Source organism: Ipomoea triloba, chromosome 1 (assembly GCF_003576645.1).
Source record: "Ipomoea triloba cultivar NCNSP0323 chromosome 1, ASM357664v1".
NCBI lineage: Eukaryota > Viridiplantae > Streptophyta > Magnoliopsida > Solanales > Convolvulaceae > Ipomoea > Ipomoea triloba.
The window spans coordinates 37,514,333-37,533,544 of record NC_044916.1 but is presented as its reverse complement, the minus strand read 5'-3'; the positions used below and the strand labels follow the sequence as shown (position 1 = coordinate 37,533,544).

General features: G+C 37.6%; 5 protein-coding genes across 5 annotated transcripts; 4 read left to right on the top strand and 1 right to left on the bottom strand.

Moving 5' to 3' along the window:
- Positions 1–27: 27 nt before the first annotated feature.
- On the top strand, positions 28–3,523 carry LOC116028467 (tubulin beta-1 chain). The gene is made up of 3 exons (XM_031270190.1): positions 28–621; positions 2,307–2,576; positions 2,666–3,523. The coding sequence occupies exons 1-3, from the start codon at positions 213–215 to the stop codon at positions 3,337–3,339; spliced, it is 1,353 nt and encodes a 450-aa protein (XP_031126050.1). The 5' UTR covers positions 28–212; the 3' UTR covers positions 3,340–3,523.
- A 1,815-nt stretch (positions 3,524–5,338) lies between these two features.
- LOC116029216 (myosin-9) lies at positions 5,339–7,409 on the bottom strand. Its single transcript, XM_031271128.1, has 5 exons — positions 7,063–7,409; positions 6,838–6,949; positions 6,417–6,490; positions 5,817–6,329; positions 5,339–5,709 (listed from the first exon to the last, which is right to left on the bottom strand). Exons 1-5 carry the CDS (start codon positions 7,267–7,269, stop codon positions 5,587–5,589), a joined length of 1,029 nt encoding a protein of 342 aa, XP_031126988.1. The 5' UTR covers positions 7,270–7,409; the 3' UTR covers positions 5,339–5,586.
- Positions 7,410–7,890: 481 nt separating this feature from the next.
- On the top strand, positions 7,891–11,492 carry LOC116029206 (probable alkaline/neutral invertase D). Its single transcript, XM_031271118.1, has 5 exons — positions 7,891–8,280; positions 9,037–9,529; positions 9,692–10,123; positions 10,233–10,791; positions 10,989–11,492. The coding sequence occupies exons 2-5, from the start codon at positions 9,101–9,103 to the stop codon at positions 11,282–11,284; spliced, it is 1,716 nt and encodes a 571-aa protein (XP_031126978.1). The 5' UTR covers positions 7,891–8,280; positions 9,037–9,100; the 3' UTR covers positions 11,285–11,492.
- A 621-nt stretch (positions 11,493–12,113) lies between these two features.
- LOC116029224 (ER lumen protein-retaining receptor erd-2.2-like) lies at positions 12,114–14,533 on the top strand. The gene is made up of 6 exons (XM_031271136.1): positions 12,114–12,451; positions 13,060–13,259; positions 13,414–13,554; positions 13,656–13,736; positions 13,884–14,008; positions 14,236–14,533. The coding sequence occupies exons 1-6, from the start codon at positions 12,229–12,231 to the stop codon at positions 14,282–14,284; spliced, it is 819 nt and encodes a 272-aa protein (XP_031126996.1). The 5' UTR covers positions 12,114–12,228; the 3' UTR covers positions 14,285–14,533.
- Positions 14,534–18,336: 3,803 nt separating this feature from the next.
- LOC116029235 (snakin-2-like) lies at positions 18,337–19,056 on the top strand. Its single transcript, XM_031271143.1, has 2 exons — positions 18,337–18,545; positions 18,629–19,056. The coding sequence occupies exons 1-2, from the start codon at positions 18,410–18,412 to the stop codon at positions 18,808–18,810; spliced, it is 318 nt and encodes a 105-aa protein (XP_031127003.1). The 5' UTR covers positions 18,337–18,409; the 3' UTR covers positions 18,811–19,056.
- The last annotated feature ends 156 nt before the right edge of the window (positions 19,057–19,212 follow it).

The following is a 19,212-nucleotide window of genomic DNA, read 5'->3' as shown; positions in this document are numbered from 1 at the left end:
CCATATTCATTCCGGCTGTCACTACATCCAATTCACATGCGTCGTTCCAACACCTCGCTGTTACCATCCACTATCCTCAACAACTGCTCAAATATCTCATCCTCTCTCCATTCTCAAACAGAATATCTCTATCTCTCTCTCTCTCTCTCTCTCTCACTCTCCCTCTCCATTAAACAAAACCGAGCGAGGTATCATACAGAAAGGGGAGAAAAATGAGAGAGATCTTACATATTCAGGGAGGCCAGTGCGGCAACCAAATTGGCTCCAAATTCTGGGAGGTTATCTGTGATGAGCACGGTATTGATCCTACCGGCCGTTACAAGGGCGACGAAGGAAGCGGCTCCGCCGATCTCCACCTCGAGCGCATTAATGTTTATTTCAACGAGGCTTCTGGCGGCCGCTACGTCCCTCGCGCCGTCCTTATGGATCTCGAGCCAGGTACCATGGACAGTATCAGATCGGGGCCGTATGGACAGATCTTCAGGCCCGATAACTTCGTGTTTGGACAGTCTGGTGCCGGAAATAACTGGGCCAAAGGTCACTACACCGAAGGCGCTGAGTTGATCGACGCCGTTCTCGATGTTGTTCGGAAGGAAGCTGAGAATTGTGACTGTTTGCAAGGTTTTTCTTCGCTTCTCTTTCCGTCTGGATTTCTCTCTTAGTTCCCTATATGATGCATATGTATTTGCTTGCGTGATGTATCGTGTATGGATTGCGTGCATGTATTGAATTTGGATTGACGCGGTGTTTTCGAATTTTGGCACACGCCAGGAGCATTTCTGGATTTATATGGGCACTGCTAGAAAAGTAGGAATCTGTATGCCATTGTTGTTTGGATCCTTTGCGCTGTGAATTTCGTGCTATCTGTCATTCCTTTGCAGGTTTTACGCATTTGAATACCTTCTGTTTCGATTTCCAGTGGTGTTTGGTTTGCCTAACAAGCGAAGCATTTCCTATTTTGTAATAAGACTGCCTGTAGTCGATGGAGATTGATTTTAATCCACTCACAGAGTCACAGTAGACTCCTATGAGAGAAGAGACTTGTCTAGAGAAACCGGTATTATTGGTTTAATCCAAAATGCCAACCTGTTTGGCTCTAGAATTGTCATATGCTTGATACTGCTTGTAATTGCAGTTTAGAGGTTTTCATGGTTAATTGGCCGACAACTTAATGATTAAACTCTAGTAATTTGTCTTGTACTATTATTTTTCACTCATAAGTACATAACCATTATTGTTCTGATTTTAGCTCTCTTCATGTGGCTTATTTAGCTAGATTATATGTTTTATTAAAATTTACTGTGAATCCTTTGATGCTTATCCCTGTGTTGAAAATGCCAAACATAAAAAATACGCGCAGAAAGTAATTGAGTACTAGAAGAAAGATAGTTCTAGGGAAATTGTGTAGATCTGGAAGGAAGTATTCTCTATTTGTTTTCTATTTTGGTGAAAACTATATGTAGATGGTATATGTAACTTTATGTTTGCATGATTGAGTGGTGCCTCAAAGTTCACGCCAGTGTTTATTAATCGTCAATATGATTATGTCACTTTATGGAGAAGTGGAATTAATCTTTAAATGGATGAATGACGTTGGTGGTCTTGATGGAGAGGCACAAAGATAAAATTGTTTACCTTTTTTTTTTTTATCATTCAAGTTCCTACTTTTTGAAGACTGTACTATGTGATTGGCATGCAGTGAGATATTATATTAATGGTGCCATCTAGTTTTCTTTGTTTGGTGCCTTGGTGGGTCAGATTTATGGTGAAACAATTCCATGTTTCGTCCATCTCATTGTGACACCTTTCATAATTGTGTCTGTCTGTCTTATTTGAGATACATTTGAAGTCACAAGGACCTACCTTCCTTTCTACTATTCCTTCTCTTGCTCTTCTTTTTTTCAAATGTTTGGAATGTACTGTTACTAAATGCTTTATGGGCTAAAAGCCTAAAATTGCTTGAAATTATGAACAGAAATTTTATGTTCTATGCAAACAGTAGTCATTGAATGTTGTATTCATTGTTTTGAAAATTCATAATGCTTTACTTCAGGAATATGAAAGAACCATGTAGTAGATGTCAAGTATGTGAAATCTCATGACATTGATTGAGCAACATCCTGGATTTGTCTAAACTACTAAGTGACTTATCAATAAGTACTCTGCTATAGCATTGTTGTCCTGCATATTGTAGCCCCATATTCTAATTCTCAATATTGGATGCTGAAAAGAATCTGTTGCATCATCAAAAATTATTTTGACTGATGTGCTTCCTTTTACTTTTACCACTTGTTGTATCATGGCAGGATTTCAGGTTTGTCACTCACTTGGAGGCGGTACTGGTTCTGGCATGGGAACTCTCTTGATTTCAAAGATAAGGGAGGAGTATCCTGATAGAATGATGCTCACATTCTCTGTTTTCCCATCGCCAAAGGTCTCGGACACAGTTGTAGAGCCATATAATGCCACACTCTCAGTTCATCAATTGGTGGAGAATGCAGATGAATGCATGGTCCTTGACAACGAAGCACTCTATGATATTTGTTTCAGGACTTTGAAACTCAGCACTCCAAGCTGTGAGTACATCGTCTATTCACTAACGAGGAACATTTCAGAGGTTTGTAGCGAATTATAATGTTTCTTTTTTTAAATTTTGTTTTGGCAGTTGGCGACCTCAACCATTTGATCTCTGCAACTATGAGTGGAGTTACCTGCTGCTTGAGATTCCCTGGGCAGCTGAACTCAGACCTTCGGAAGCTGGCCGTGAATTTGATTCCTTTCCCGCGTCTTCATTTCTTCATGGTGGGATTTGCACCACTCACCTCTCGTGGGTCACAGCAATACATCTCTCTCACTGTCCCGGAACTTACTCAACAAATATGGGATGCGAAGAACATGATGTGTGCTGCCGATCCTCGCCATGGACGCTACCTGACAGCCTCCGCCATGTTCAGAGGGAAAATGAGCACAAAGGAGGTGGATGAACAGATGATCAACGTCCAGAACAAGAACTCATCCTACTTTGTGGAGTGGATCCCCAACAACGTGAAGTCAAGCGTGTGTGATATTCCACCAACTGGCTTGAAGATGTCATCAACATTTGTTGGTAATTCCACATCAATTCAAGAGATGTTTAGAAGGGTCAGCGAGCAATTTACAGCTATGTTTAGGCGCAAGGCTTTCTTGCACTGGTACACAGGGGAAGGGATGGACGAGATGGAGTTTACAGAGGCGGAGAGCAATATGAATGATTTGGTGGCCGAGTACCAGCAATACCAAGATGCCACTGCAGATGAGGAAGAGTACAACGAGGGCGATGAAGAGCAATATGAGGACTAATTATATTGCTGCTGCTACATCCACAAGTCTTTCACCGAGTGCTGCTGCTTGTTATTTTTTTTTTCTTTATCTCATCTTCCTGAACTTGATGGTATGATTGTTTGTTGTGCTTAAACGTGTCTCTTAAGCGTTTGGAATATATTTGGCTGGCTTTCTAAAATATAGTTTATCATTGCGCTTTCCATCAAATTTTTTATGATGAGATAATAGTGGCGTGTACTCGTATGATGTGTACATCTGGGTTCCGGGGAGCAGTTCAACTTTAGACAAAAACACAGACCGTGCACGCAGCACAAGTACTGTTTGCCCTTGCATGCTCGCCATCTGTCTTGACATATGCTGGTTGATATTAGCAGATAAGACCGACTTCATACTCGTGTATTGAACTAATTTGATAGGAATATTATTTTAACATTTTGTCTGGATTTCTCAGACATAAATATCAATGCATACCATTTCAGAACCAAAAAAAAAAAAAGAATAAATCCGAAAGCAAAGTCGGTTCACCACCGTACCATTATATTAGGTGACCCACAAGGCTATAGCATTCTACAAACTAACTCACACGTACGGATCAAAATGGGATGGTTTGCGAGAGAAAGCAGAGGAACCCCGGGAGTGGGTGGTTCAATCTCACCACCGCCTATGGGTTTAATGGTTTTTCTGGGTTCGGTGGTGTTTTGGATGTACATAGGAAGTGAGTCAGACAAGAAGCAGCAGGCAGAGAGTTCCAAGAACAATTTCATACTACGTTTGTTAGTCCCTTTGTTTGCCATCTTGTTGGTGCACGTCTTGATGGTTAGCAACCGCTGGTTCTCTCCGGCTCCAACGGGACATTATTCGAGACCGTTTTACCAGTCCATGACTACGAGTGCTGATGACAGTAGTTCTCCTTTACGTTTGGCATTGCTGCTGCTGCTACTACTTGTCCTCATAAATTATCAAGGTTCTGTTCAGTCTGGTTGGTTCTAGCTCTTCTGATCTCCAGATTCTCCAATGTAGACATAGACTACGATAGTTTGTTTGTTTAGTAGAAGTAGAAAAAAATAAATGTAATGCTCATCTAATTATATAAAATCAGTTATCTTAGGTTGTTTTTTTTTTTTAAATCAAATTTATGTGTATATATTTAACAATTCTATACAAATGTATATGAGGAATTACCTAAATTTTTATCAAATGATACACACACACACACAAATTTTAAAAATTACATACAAATTTATAGAATTCATGAATATATCCATACAAATTTTATAAAATTTGAGGTGATTAGTTTTATATATAATAAAATCACCATTACATACAATTTTAATCACCTCAAATTTTATAAATTTGTGTGTGTATATTTTAAAATTTTATAAATTTGTTCCTTTCAAATTTTTATTTTTTAATTTTATAAATTTGTGTGTATATATTCATAAATTATGTATAAATCGTATGTAATGTTTATATAAAATCAATCACCTCAAAACTATGTGTGTATATATACATTATTTCTATACAAATCATATATAATGTAATACTCATATATAAAATCAATCATCACAAATTTTATGAAATTTGTTTGTATATAATCATGAATTCTGTGCAAAATGTATGTAAAATCAATTACCTTGAGTTTTATCAAATTTGTGTGTATATAGTCATGAATTATGTACAAATCGTATGTAGTGTACTAGTGTTCATCTTATAAGTATATAGAATCAATCACCTCAGATTATATCAAATTTGTGTGCATATATTTATGAATTTTGTATAAATCGTATGTAATTATATCAATTCTTATCATTCTTATTATATATATATTTTTCATAATTTAAATTAAAATTAAAATTTATTGATATGTTAAAAAACTATAAAATTATTTCTAAAATACTAACCTATAAAAAATTAAATAATAATTAATAAATAAATATGCATAACAACAATACATAAATATGCAAGAAGGTGACACACTATTTTTTTTTTTTTTTTTTTGGTTCAAGGTGACACACTATTTAAAATCAAAGAGAATATCATTAAATTAGTACATTAACATCAACCAGTCAAATTGAATGCTTGTTCCGCCACTGTCTCTCAGTACATATTATGCTATCCACAAACACGCCCTTAACTCAAGTTAGAGTTGCTTAAATGACTAAGACAAAAGAATCATGATAATGATACATTTTGGATGTTAGACTAAAGAAGCAAGAGAGAAAACAAATGCACAAATCCCTGAAAGAAGTCCATTTCTAGGGATGTTTATACAACCTGAGGGGAGGATGGGGTCTTCAATTTAGGTATTTTAAATGAAGATGTGAACAGTTTTGGTGTATCTGAGATGGTGATAACAGCCAATTGTTTCCTCTTCGAGTTCCCACATCCCTGAGACAATGTTTGATCTTAATCAGTTTGCATATAATTAGGATGTCCACAAGACAAAGTTTCATTAGACATGAAAAACAAGCAATACAAAATTAAAGTAGGAAGACCTTTTCAGCTGTCACAGACTTCCCATTCATGCCCTTGGTTTTGTCTCGTGGCAACGAAGCTGATCTTGTTCTGCAGCGACATAGTGTAGGCGTTGCGGGATCACTTTTGCACTTCTTTAACGCCTCTAGCTCCCAGGAAAGACTGGAGATTTCGTCATTTTGTTTGACTGATGAAGCTTCCAGTTTGACAATGCGTTTCTTTAACAGTTTGATTTCATTATCCTTTCCGGTGTTGGAAGTTTGCAGCTCCTCAACGTTCCTCAGAAGTGCCTCGATCTTGTCATTTGCTTTCTCGAGCTCAGCTCGTTTTCGTTTCAACTGTTCAGTCATGTCGTTCTCCAATTTGTCGTATTGGTTCCAGATGAAACTCTTTTCTGCCACAAGAGCTGAAATCTCACTGCTTTTCTTGGAACAAAGCTGTTGATTTTCAACTTTCAGCCTCCTCAGTTCACTCTCCAATGACAACTTCTTCTTCTTCTCCTCAAGCTTGTTATCAGCACAGCTTGATATACCCTACAAAAACAAACAAGACTAATTTTAAAACAATCTTTGAACAACACAACTAGACTGGATATACAGATGAAATGTAAACCAACATACTTCTGCCTCGGAGCATTCGCGCGAGAGAAAGCCAAAACATTCTATAAAATCCTCCAACTCACCATTTGCTTTTTCTGCATTTTGTAAACAGAAAAGGGTAAGTCAAGATAATAAGCAAACATTCTTTAGCTCACCAGGCAGATGGATGAATCCTGAATGGAAATACCTCACAAATTCATATTTAATCAAGACATATTTAGGCATTTAGCTCAAGAACACAAATAACTATTTAAACTGCAACTGCCCCAGAGTAATTATTTAAATTGAGGTTTCTTTTCAACAAGTCAGAACTTAGAATTAAAGAGTTCAAATTTCTCCATCACTTTCTTCAATTATACAGGTTTGTGAAATATGGAACATAGAAACTTCTACTACTAAAGCAAAGTTGGAAAAAAGTAAACAAATTTGAAAGAACACCAACCAGATTTATCCTTATGCATATAAGCCTCTCGCTCTTTCAAACCTAAAACCAGATCCAATTTCGCGGCCTCAACCATGTGCTCCATCTCTTGCGCAGTAAATTCCCTCTTCAGCTGTACAAGAATTTCGTAGGCAAACCCTATAAATCCCCCAAATTGACAAAAACCAAAAACCCTAACTTTATTCCATCAAAATTGAATTGAACGCCAAAAGACCCAAATTTTACCTGACAAATTTGTTCTTGGAAAAGGTTAACATCGGAAACCCATCGTTCGTGTTGTAATTTGATTCTATCTTCAAGAAGTTTCCGGTCTTTGGCGAGGGAATCAAGCTGCACCTGCTGCGTCCGCAGCATGAGGGCCATGGCGTTGAACACTTTCTTCCATTTTTCGCGATCCGAAGAAGCGTTCTCAGAGGAATTTCGTTTCGCCATCGATGCTATTCAGTGAAAATATAGACGCAAACAGAGAAAATCTGGAGGTTTGGGAAATCAGACCGTTTAATTCAAAAGTAATGCTCAACGGTACGCTGCTGGAGCCTGGGGTTCGGCTTTAAGTCGCGACTTCTGAGCCGACTGGGTAGAGTCGTAGAAAAAGATCTTTAATTGTTTTTTTTAATAATAATAATAATATAACCATTTTCTATAATATCATCTATTTTAAATCATACTCTATCCGACCACCCTTCTTGATATAATGTAAAGAATTATTAATACTATAGTAGGTTATATATAAAGAAACCCAAATTAAAAATATTTAAATTAGTCAGCAAATTATAGTAAAAGTATAATTTTGTCATTCAATTAAAAAAATATAATTAGATCCTACAATTCCTATTTAGATTTTTAAAAATCCAATCTTAATTTTTATTCTTACTATGTGTTCAAATTTTATTGAATGAACAAAAAACCAATGAAAATTGAGGCCTTATATTTAGGGATCAAAACATGCCGCATATTACCTTATTCTCAAAACAGTGTCAGAAACACACCCTTTACCTTATCCTCCTTCCTCCTTGATAGTAATCATCGTACCCCCCGAAGTCTCGACAACTGTCGGATTGTCTATTGTTGACCGTTGGATGAGTCATCATCTAGTCATCTCCTTCCTTCCCTGGATGAGAGTGAAGTAAATATCCTTATTGTTCAATTTTCGCAGTAAATGATAAGCTCAGTCTGAGATTTCCCCAAAAATATCATCGGATCTTCCGAGACTTTCCTACGTGCCGGTCACCTTCAAAAGCCCAAGCTCAAAAGTCAAAACTGTACGAGTCTGTGTAACCTTTTTGACCGGAACTCCCCGGTTTCCGGACAGCCCACTAACCTCACGCCATCGCCTTCTATATAAGCCGTCCTGTTGGGTCAAACTTCTACTGCTTTCACATCTTCAAGACTTCAACTTTATATTTTTGTTGCGTTCGAAGGCTCATCTTCGTTAATTACGAGGTATATGTTTCCCTGATTATTATTTATATTTTTTGTATTTATATTTGAAGATCATCCCTGATTCAAATTGTTTGTTAGGGTTGGTATTATTACTATTGTTTTGATCTGTCTGGGGATTTTGATTAGTTTAATCATCTGATTCCTCTCTAAAATGTAATGGGATGAGCTTAGAGGAGCCATGGTTGATCTCACCAAGTATGGGAGTTGTTCTTGATGCTTGACTTTGCTGTGTTGACTTGTTTTGGTCAGTCAAAAGATGAAAATAAAGTATAAATGGAAGAATTAATTGACTGATTTGTTTGTATTGTTTTAGTCTGAGGTAGTAAAATAATAATATAATGTCCATGATAATTCCAAAGTATGATTAATGATACTTTAGTTCACAGATTTACCAATTAGTTTTTGTTTTCATCAAGTGTTGAATCAGCTGGTAATGGTCAAACCCATCACTTGAATTCTGCAGTTATGGATTTGTTTCTGAGATTTCAAGGATGTTTTTAGACTCAAGTTCTTGATGGAATCTTTAGGAGGTTTAGGGGTGGATTTTGTTGCCTTTCTTCGAACTTTATGCTGTTACCTGCTATGTGATCATTCATTATTTCTTTGCTGAGAGATTTATGCGTTGAGCAACATGGAATGACATAATTAATCTGCAAAAATGCAAAATGCTTCTGCTTTGGTTTTTGAGCTTTTAGCTGCGAGGTTGGTATGCTTATAGTCATGAGATTTTTGTTTGTTGGTTTTTTCCGAATGCAGATTTTTAGGTTCGTCATCAATTCTGTTTGGTTATTATCTGGGAGGTTTCTGAAAATATCCCACAATGTCACCTACCCCTTCGGATGCACCTCAAAATGGAAATGCAAAACATCATGAATCTGGCTCGTTATTTGAAATTGGAGATTCTGATTTGGCTAGATTATTGGAAAGGCCGAGGCCTTTGAACATAGAAAGGAAGAGATCATTTGACGAAAGATCCTTCAGTGAACTGTCCATAAGTCACTCTCCACCGAGGCAAATATACAGAAATCCTGAGAACTCGTCTCGTGTTTTTGACCATTATGATGGTATGTACTCTCCAGGAAGAAGGTCTACCATAAGTACTCCTAGATCGATTTATACTTTTGAGCCGCATCCCTTAATAGCTGAGGCGTGGGAAGCCTTGCGGCGCTCTATCGTTTCCTTTCGAGGGCAACCAGTTGGGACTATAGCAGCACTCGATCATTCTACAGAAGAGCTAAACTATGATCAGGTGAACATTATACAGTCTTCTTTATGATCATCACTCGAACAATGTTTCTAATACTGTCTTTATTGTTATTAACACGATTATTGGTGCTACAATTGTTTTTAGTCACGTGTATGTGGGGTTTGTATACACTTTACTAGGTGTTTGACTTGTCATTTTTGGCAGGTATTTCTGAGGGATTTTATCCCTAGTGCCCTAGCTTTCTTGATGAACGGTGAACCTGAAATAGTAAAAAATTTTCTTTTGAAAACCCTTCGCCTCCAATCGTGGGAGAAGAAGGTAGACAAGTTCAAGTTGGGGGAAGGAGTTCTGCCGGCTAGTTTCAAAGTACTCCATGACCCCGTTAGGAACTCTGAGACTATAATTGCAGATTTTGGCGAGAGTGCTATCGGTAGAGTTGCTCCCGTTGATTCAGGCTTCTGGTGGATTATATTGCTTCGCGCGTATACAAAGTCTACAGGGGACACTTCCTTGGCCGAATTGCCCGAATGCCAAAGGGGTATAAGACTTATCCTGACCTTATGTCTTTCTGAGGGATTCGATACCTTCCCGACCCTGCTGTGTGCTGATGGCTGCTCTATGATTGATCGCAGGATGGTTAGCTTATCAAACTCTCTAATTTTGATTTCTTTGCCTAAATGAGTTAGGCTCGCATTTAGGTCCTAAATTCATGTCTCGTAATAGACTACGTTATTTCTATTTTCAGGGAGTTTATGGATACCCTATTGAAATACAAGCCCTTTTCTTTATGGCATTACGATGTGCCCTGCGTCTGCTTAAGCACGACGAAGAAAGTAGGGATTGTACTGATCAAATAGTTAAACGACTTCATGCTTTAAGCTATCACATGAGAAATTACTTTTGGCTGGACATTAAGCAGCTCAATGATATATACCGTTTCAAGACAGAAGAGTACTCGCACACAGCAGTAAACAAGTTTAACGTGATGCCAGACTCTCTTCCAGATTGGGTGTTTGATTTCATGCCAACTCGAGGCGGTTACTTCATTGGGAACGTAAGTCCAGCGAGAATGGACTTCCGTTGGTTTTGCTTGGGCAACTGCATTGCAATCTTGTCGTGTTTGGCTACACCCGAGCAAGCCTCGGCCATAATGGATCTCATTGAATCCCGATGGGAAGAGCTAGTCGGGGAAATGCCTCTAAAGATCTGTTATCCAGCCATGGAAGGTCACGAGTGGAGAATTGTGACTGGATGTGATCCAAAGAACACCAGCTGGAGTTACCACAATGGTGGATCTTGGCCAGGTAAATTTTCTTTTTTACCAGTAGTATCTGTTCATAACTACTTACTTTCTCAACCTACTGAAGCACAAAAAGTCACCTACTGAAGCACAAAAAGTCAGCTAACAAAGTCAGCTAACAGATGGTCTTTTTTAACTCTTTTATCTTTTTATCTTATCCAATGAATACTTCTGACAAAACAGTTTAAATGTCGCTTGCAGTCCTGCTATGGCTTCTCACAGCAGCCTGCATCAAGACGGGCCGACCCCAAATCGCGAGAAAGGCCATTGAGCTGGCCGAATCTCGCCTTTTGAAGGACAACTGGCCTGAATATTACGACGGGAAACATGGGCGCTACATCGGGAAACAGGCCCGGAAGTTCCAGACGTGGTCAATCGCAGGTTACTTGGTGGCAAGGATGATGCTGGAAGATCCATCTCACATAGGTATGATTGCGCTTGAGGAAGACAGGCAGATGCTGCCTCAGATGAAAAGATCTTCTTCATGGATGTTTTGATGTTTACTTTCTTCTGTAAACATCAAAACATCCATGAAGAAGATCTTTTCATATACCTATACTTTATCTACAGACAGACTGCACATCCTTAATGTACATTTTACTGTCTTTTTTTAAAACAACCACGGCTATCGAACAATGGTGTATGTTGCTCATTGAGACGAGTTCATAGTCTAAATTTTCGTGACAAGTATGACTGTTTTACGTATTCTGAAATGTCATAACTATCCAACACCTAAGATAATCAGTGACAATTATGACTGTCTGACTTTTTTTGAAACGTTTTAAAGAAGACAATTGGTAACTATTTTTTAAAAAAAATGTGTTTCACTAGCTAGTAGAGCTGTCAATGTGGGCTGGCGGGACGAGGCCTACCAAAACTTGCCTTTGTGGCGGGATGGGCTAAAAGGCCTGTCAAAATTTGGGCTTTGATGCGGGCTGGCGGGGCGGGACCCACCAAAGCTTGCCTTTGTGACGGGATGGGCTAAGAGACCTGCCAAAATGCGGGCCTAAGGAGGACCAGCTTGCCCCCGCCCCTCTTAGGCCCTCGGGAGTGGGCGGGCCCGTTATTTTTTTTAATAATAGCTATGCTGATTCAATTCAATCACCTGTAACACATAAAAGCTTATCATTCTAAAGTATCCCATCTTTAAAGCCATTGTCCTTAAATTACTCTATCCTGTTCACGTTAACGATTTCGTTTATCCTATCGTTTGAGCCTTGAAGTTAAAAATTTTTGTCTTTTTTGGACAAGTTAATGATTTTATTATCCAAAAAGTATTTCCACCTCGAATTTAGCACAGCAGTACAAAACCGACAAAACATCCTACATTGTTTTCGTCAAATACAATGTCCGTGTCGTCAACGTTACGTTCAGAAAATTTGAGGGATATCTCTTTGCACAGAGTAGCCGAAGAAGAAGAAGAAGAAGCGTCGCCACGACAATGAAAGCAGCGAAGAGCCCGATCAACGCCGTGAGGATATGGCTGAAGGCGCAACCGCCAAAAGTGAAGGGCTTTCTTGCGGCCATAGCCTCCTTGTCTGCCATCGTTGTCATCCGCCACCTCGTTGAAAACCGCGACAACCTCTTTGTTGCAGCCGAGGCTGTCCATGCCCTAGGAATTTCTGTCCTCATTTTTAAGCTCACCAAAGAGAGAACTTGCGCTGGTACATTCACATTCTTTAATTTATGGCTCTCCTTAAACTAAACATTGTGTTTTTTTGATACTTAAAGGGGGAAAGTTGCTACCTTTTCCCTTTCCTATGATTAGTAATAGAATTTCATTGGGAGCTTAAAATACTCCATCATCTATATCATTTCCATAAAAAAAAGGTGAAGATTAATAAATGATTCTCTGTGCTTGTTGACCTTAATGTTAACTCATGAATATGAGTCTGATTACAAACGGGTTTATTCAGTGCATACCCTTGTAGTAGCTACGAGTTTTCCTGGCACTCAATATGCACACCCTAGTAGTAGCTACGAGTTGTCCTGTCACTCAATATGAGTGTGATCATTCAGATGTGAATGTTACATATGCACATCTATAGTTACCTGGTAACAAGCCATGTGGATTCATATGTGTTATTATGATTGCAATAAGTATCAATGCTTACACTTGCAGCTTCTCCTTGTGGAATTATGTCCAAAAACTCTAATTTTAGAATTAGTTTGTCCCCCGGCCTCTTTGTCGATCTGCTCTTTTAGTCTTCTGCCTTCTGGCCACGATGCTGATGGTTCGATTGCTTTTCGTCTATTTCAAAATGCTTTTCAGGACTTTCATTGAAATCACAAGAACTAACAGCTATATTTTTGGCGGTTAGACTTTACTGCAGTGTTGTGATGGAATATGATGTGCACACACTGCTTGACTTAGCTACATTCGCAACTACTATCTGGGTCATTTACATGATCCGGTTTCAGTTAAATTCCAGTTACATGGGCGACAAAGATAACTTTCCCCTGTATTATGTGGTGAGCCTTCCAATGCCTTTAAATTAACATAGTGTCAATCAGTTTTTTTTTTTTTTCGAAACACAATGGCTGATAAAGAGATGAAGAGAGCGCATTGTGCCTTTCATAATCTAGCTCGATCAGTTCTTTTTAATGCCCTTTTTGTTTGGCATAGGTGATTCCCTGTGCTGTATTATCTCTACTTATTCATCCATCAACACACCATCACATATTCAATCGAATCTGTTGGGCATTTTGCGTTTATTTAGAAGCTGTTTCAGTGCTTCCTCAGTTGCGTGTCATGCAGAACATAAAGGTAAAACTAAGAACATAGCTTGAATTGCCTCTCAAAGGCTGATTCAGTTCTCTGATAATTCTCCTTTACGTTTCTTCTAATATGCTTTCGTCTCGTGTTAGATCATTGAGCCATTCACCGCTCATTACGTTTTCGCTCTGGGTATTTCAAGGTTCCTAAGCTGTGCACATTGGATTCTCCAGGTTTGGTTTTGCAAAAAACTTGTACACTAAACTTCTTCTTCTTAATTTGTTGGTTTATATTGCTATATCAGGAAGGCCATTATAGGATAACTTACAAAAACCCAATAATACTACCAAATATTAATACCTTTCTGGCTTTCTTTACAGATGATTGACACCCGGGGGCGCTTGCTTACAGCTTTGGGCTATGGACTGTGGCCATCTATGGTCCTCCTATCAGAAGCTGTCCAAACGTTTATCCTCGCAGATTTCTGCTACTACTACGTTAAAAGGTATGTCCTAATCTCTCAGTATATTCTCATCTCAAATAATTTTGATTATTGCAACTGATGCTCATATCTGTCTTAATGCATAACATATGTATAGATTACATAGTTGTATATACCAGCCTACAATTTGACAGATTACTTCCCCATCTCAAATTATAGCCTGATCGAAAATCCCGCGTCCTTCATCATGATTCAAGAGAGTTGTTTGATTTTGTATCTTTTGGTTGCAGTGTTCTTGGTGGCAACCTCGTGCTGCGCCTTCCATCAGGAGTAGTGTAACCTCGAAACTATGGGCAACTATACTAGGTATTTGTTCTATTGCACAAGTAACAGATCAGATAGTCTAGGTAGGATACAAGGATGTTTGATGCTTGTGTATGTATCTGTATTGTGAATGAAAGTGATTGCATTATATTCCTGGGATGTTTAATTTGATGTAAATGCATATATGGTTAAGTATAATAACCAACAAAACACCCTACACTAGCTTCAACTCCCGGTGGGAATTACATATCGACCTTTTTGGTTTGTGATAGAGATTATTCCTCAAATATATTTCCCTATAAGTTCCGTGCATCTGTCCAGTATTGAGTCAGGATCGAATGGCTTATTCTTGAAGGGTCAGGGCCTGCACCTATATAAGGACCCTAACCCTTCAGCACAAGGAGGTCATTCCAGACAATGCTCGATAGCAAAGGCTTCTCAAAGCCTACTCTTTCTTTCCTATCATTTTCCTCATCTTCATTCATCAGTTCATAATCATCCTCCATATATACACTTCATAAATCATATACATATGGTGTAATGACAACTACCATATAGTCATTTATGCGATCAATTTGAGTCTGTAAGTTATGGGCAACATGATTTACTTCTTTATATTCCTTTAATTGTCGGTTAAGGTCATATATAGTATGTTTCATCTTGAGCACACCTTCAAGTAATAAATTATTATTATTATTTTTATGAATCAAAGTATCACACGTGTTTTGTATTTTTGGTACGAGTGTGACTAGAAGATTTGATTGCTAACGACTTATAGCCCGTCCAAACGTTATTAATGGAATCAAATTGTTTGCCAGCGGCTAGCTAGCTGATAGGACAATTGCGACGTCCATAACAAGTTATCAATAAAAGACGAAGACAAATGCATCAATTCAATCTGAGCTGTTCCCTCATTTACAAGTTAAAAGATATGCAAGCGAATATATTATACTCCAAGGTTAATTATATTTTCATACTCGAATTCATGGTTGTAGTAGGCGCTAGTCGGGCGGTAGACTAGCGCCTAGCACCTAAGTGGTCTAGGCGGCGCCTAGGCAGTACCTAGGCGGGGAGCTATAAAAACAAAAAATTAATTCATGTGTGTGGGTGTATGTCATATATTGTATTATATATATTATATATATATCTCTTACTTCTCTTATTTATATAAATAAATAAATTTAAATATATATAAATATAATAATAAAATTAACAAGGCTGAGTCGCTTGAGTTAACTCGGCTAACTCTGTCGAGTTGGGCGAGTTAACTCGGCCAAATTCGGCTCAGTCGGTCACCAACTCGGCCTAGTCGGTCGAGTTAGGCATTAGGCAGCCTCCTAGGCGGCTGGCCACCTAGGCGGACGCCTAGGGAGCAATTCGCCTCGGTCTAGGAGCGCCTAGCGCCTAGGCGGGTGCCTAAGTGTCCTAGGCCGGGATTTTTGCAACAGTGCTCGAATTTAACGCTGGGACAGCTGGTTTGAAGATTTAACGCTGTTCCATATTCAAAATCAATTATCGAACCCTTGACATTTGGTTAACCGCTGATTAGTTAAAAGAAATTTAAACCATTTCAACCACACGGTATAAATACTAAAATACATTGAAGTAGATTCAGTAGGCGGGGTGGGATCGACTGTGGAATAATAATATTTGTGGAATATAATATAAGTCGTCAAAGATATATATCCATCCATCCACCTCTGACCTCATCTTCTTACTTAAACTCCAAATAAAGTCATATTCCATTACAGCTGTTTAGTTTAGCTTACAGGTAATATAATGCTGCCACTCCCTAATCCATCCGACATTTATCCGATACGATTTTTTTAATGTATACCTGTTCTTGTTTTATATAATAGTCTGTAAATCAAATATGAGAGATAAATCATATTAGAAAGATCTCATGTGACTGGCTTAACTAAGAAAATGTTAACAAAAATTAAACTTTTCAAGTATGAAAATTATGTTTCACTGACTTGTGAAGAGTCTTTATATCTTATTATTTGTAGATGTTTGTTATGTAATATTTATAGTTTTGCTTATGAATAATTTAAACTTGTTCAATAATCAAAACAACAAATTGAGTTATAATTATTACTTGAAAAATATATTTTTTTAAAAGAAAAGAAAAGAAAGGCTGGAGCTTATTATTGGCACGCATCCACTTTTATGAATGATATATAGTGGAAGATGGAATCCTATTACGCGTATAGCCGCCTAATAATCATCGAAGCAGCACTTGTCAATATATATATGCTTAATAAAAAAGTACTTCTTTTTATGGACTGATCCATCATTCTCATATAAAAAAAAGCATATATAATTGTATATGGTGTGATTTATCTTTCCCTTGTATCTACACAGGGCCTTCTGAAAAATTTAGATTAGTTTTATTCAATTTTATGGGATGCGGATATCAGTATAGTATAAAAAATTATTAAATTAAAATGTTGGGGACCGATTGTCAATCATGTTGTTATCAGTAGTACAAAACATATATGTATTCAAAGAATCATCCATCAGACAGGTCTTCAAAGTTGACCAGTCTACAGTAACATGTCACCTACCCCACAAATACCCTCACCAGTAAAAAAAATAAAATAAAGAATAAAGAGTTTTACAGCCAAATACTAAACCCGCCTCCTTATATTTACCATTAGTCGTAAACCATTTGTAACTCCCTACAACTTGTTTGAATCTTATCTGACCTAAAACAAAACTTTGGCCGGAGCCAACTATATATTATTCATATTGGGAGCGACTTTTGTAATTTGCTTTACATCAAAAAAGGTAGAATTTTGTGAATGAGTGGCAGGATTAATGATAAAGACTTGAAGTGGACCAAGAACACACGTATATAGCTACCTTAGCTGGCCCGAAAGGAACACTAGGTTTGAATTAAGAATCAATTCATTAACTCTTAGGCAAAAACTTGTGTGAGACCGTCTCACCATGAGACGGGTCGGGTCGAGTCGGGTCAAGATGCAAATGTAACACTTATATGCACAAATGTCATACTTATATGCTCAAATGTAATACTAATTAGGAATAAAATTTTTCTTACTTATTAGGGTATATGTAATACTTTTAAGGGAAAATACAATACTTTTACATTTTGATTTAAAAGTATTACATTTTTCCTCAAAAGTATTATATTTGCCCTTATAAGTGAGAGGCACTTGTCAACATTACTTATTATGAAAAATGTATTACTTTTTCTCTTATAAGTAACAAAAATTGTACTTTTGATTAGTGTTATATTTGAGCATATAAGTATGAGATTTGCACATATAAGTATGACATTTGCATGGTGCTTTGACCCGACCCGACCCGTCTCACGAATAAGGATCCGTGAGACGGTCTCACACAAGTGTGACCCTAACTCTTAAGCATTAATTGATAAGAATTTAGGAGCTTTGATTTACGAGAAAATTTATAATACTTTATTACTTAAAAGTGCATATTGAATTGCACTAATTCGTTCAAATTAAAAAGTTAAGTTATAGTTTTAACGAAAAATTAAATTTAAAATCTTGTAATTATCAAGTAGACTAATTAACTTGTTTAGAATTGTCCTAATAATTGGTACCAGCGGAGTCTTAGCAGGCGTGTTTGGACATATAAGTGTGTATGAAAAGGAAATAAAATGCGTGCATGAAATTCGAGATGCTTCCAAAAAAGGTTACCAAGTTGGGCTAACATCTTGGCTTCACTTGGATGATCACTGCATAGCACCATCCATTATGCATTTCCCTACCCACACTCTACGTAATAATTCTTGCCACAAAATTTCATAGCTTTCTCTATATGTTCCTTAATCTTCTTGCATCCATGACCTTTGACAAAGGGTTAATTCTAATACTAAATTGAAGCATGTATTCCATCTCAAAATATCAATGGGTCCAACACTAATATTTACTCATTTGAAATGTAACAAAAATGTCATCACATTATATAGTAGTTGACATATTATAATTGCATTAATAGTTTGTTTACCAACTTTAACTTTTTTTCTGATGTTATATCATAGGCCACCCTCTACCATCTATAAATACCCATACATACACCTTGTACTCTTCATCCCTCGTCTTACGTTATATTATTCCTAGTTTCCTTGACATAAAACATCGTAGGTCATCCATGGCTGCCATCTCTAAGGCCTTCGTTGCTTCAATTCTCCTTCTGTTTCTCACAGCACACGTGGCTCAAGCTTATGAGACTACGACGGCCGTGCATGGAGGAGCTGCCGGCGGCCGCTCTCTTCTCGGGACGATAGGTTCGTCGCGAATCCATAATCATATCTAAATCTTTGATGAATTCTTTGTATTAATTTTGGTTAAACTAACAATAAAACTGCAGATTGTGGGGCGTCGTGTGACGCAAGGTGCAAGCTGTCGTCGAGGCCGCGGCTGTGCAAACGGGCGTGCGGGACTTGCTGCGCCAGATGCGGCTGCGTTCCGCCGGGAACCTCCGGCAACCAGGATGTGTGCCCCTGCTACGCTAGCCAGACCACTCACGGCGGCAGACGCAAGTGCCCTTAATTCAATTTACGTGTGGTTACTTGCATGTTTCAATTCATTTGTGGTCGTGTTTACCAACCTCCATCAGCTCCATATATATTAAGTATAAGTTAATATATATCATCTGGACCAGAAAATAAACACTACTATATTTATATATATATGATCGAGAACTCGATATGAACATCATGTATGTACGTATATTATATATATAATAATGTATTTTGTATTAATTAATTATTAAATAAAAGTGTGTTGGTGTGTATATACGCACGTGTATTTTTCAATTTGAAAAACCATGCATTTAAGATATTAATATTAAATTATTTAATAAATAAAAGTGTGTGTTTATCATCTACTGTTCAGCTTTTTGTTTTTTATTTTAATTATATCGTTGCCAAAAAAAAAAAAAAAAAAAAAAAA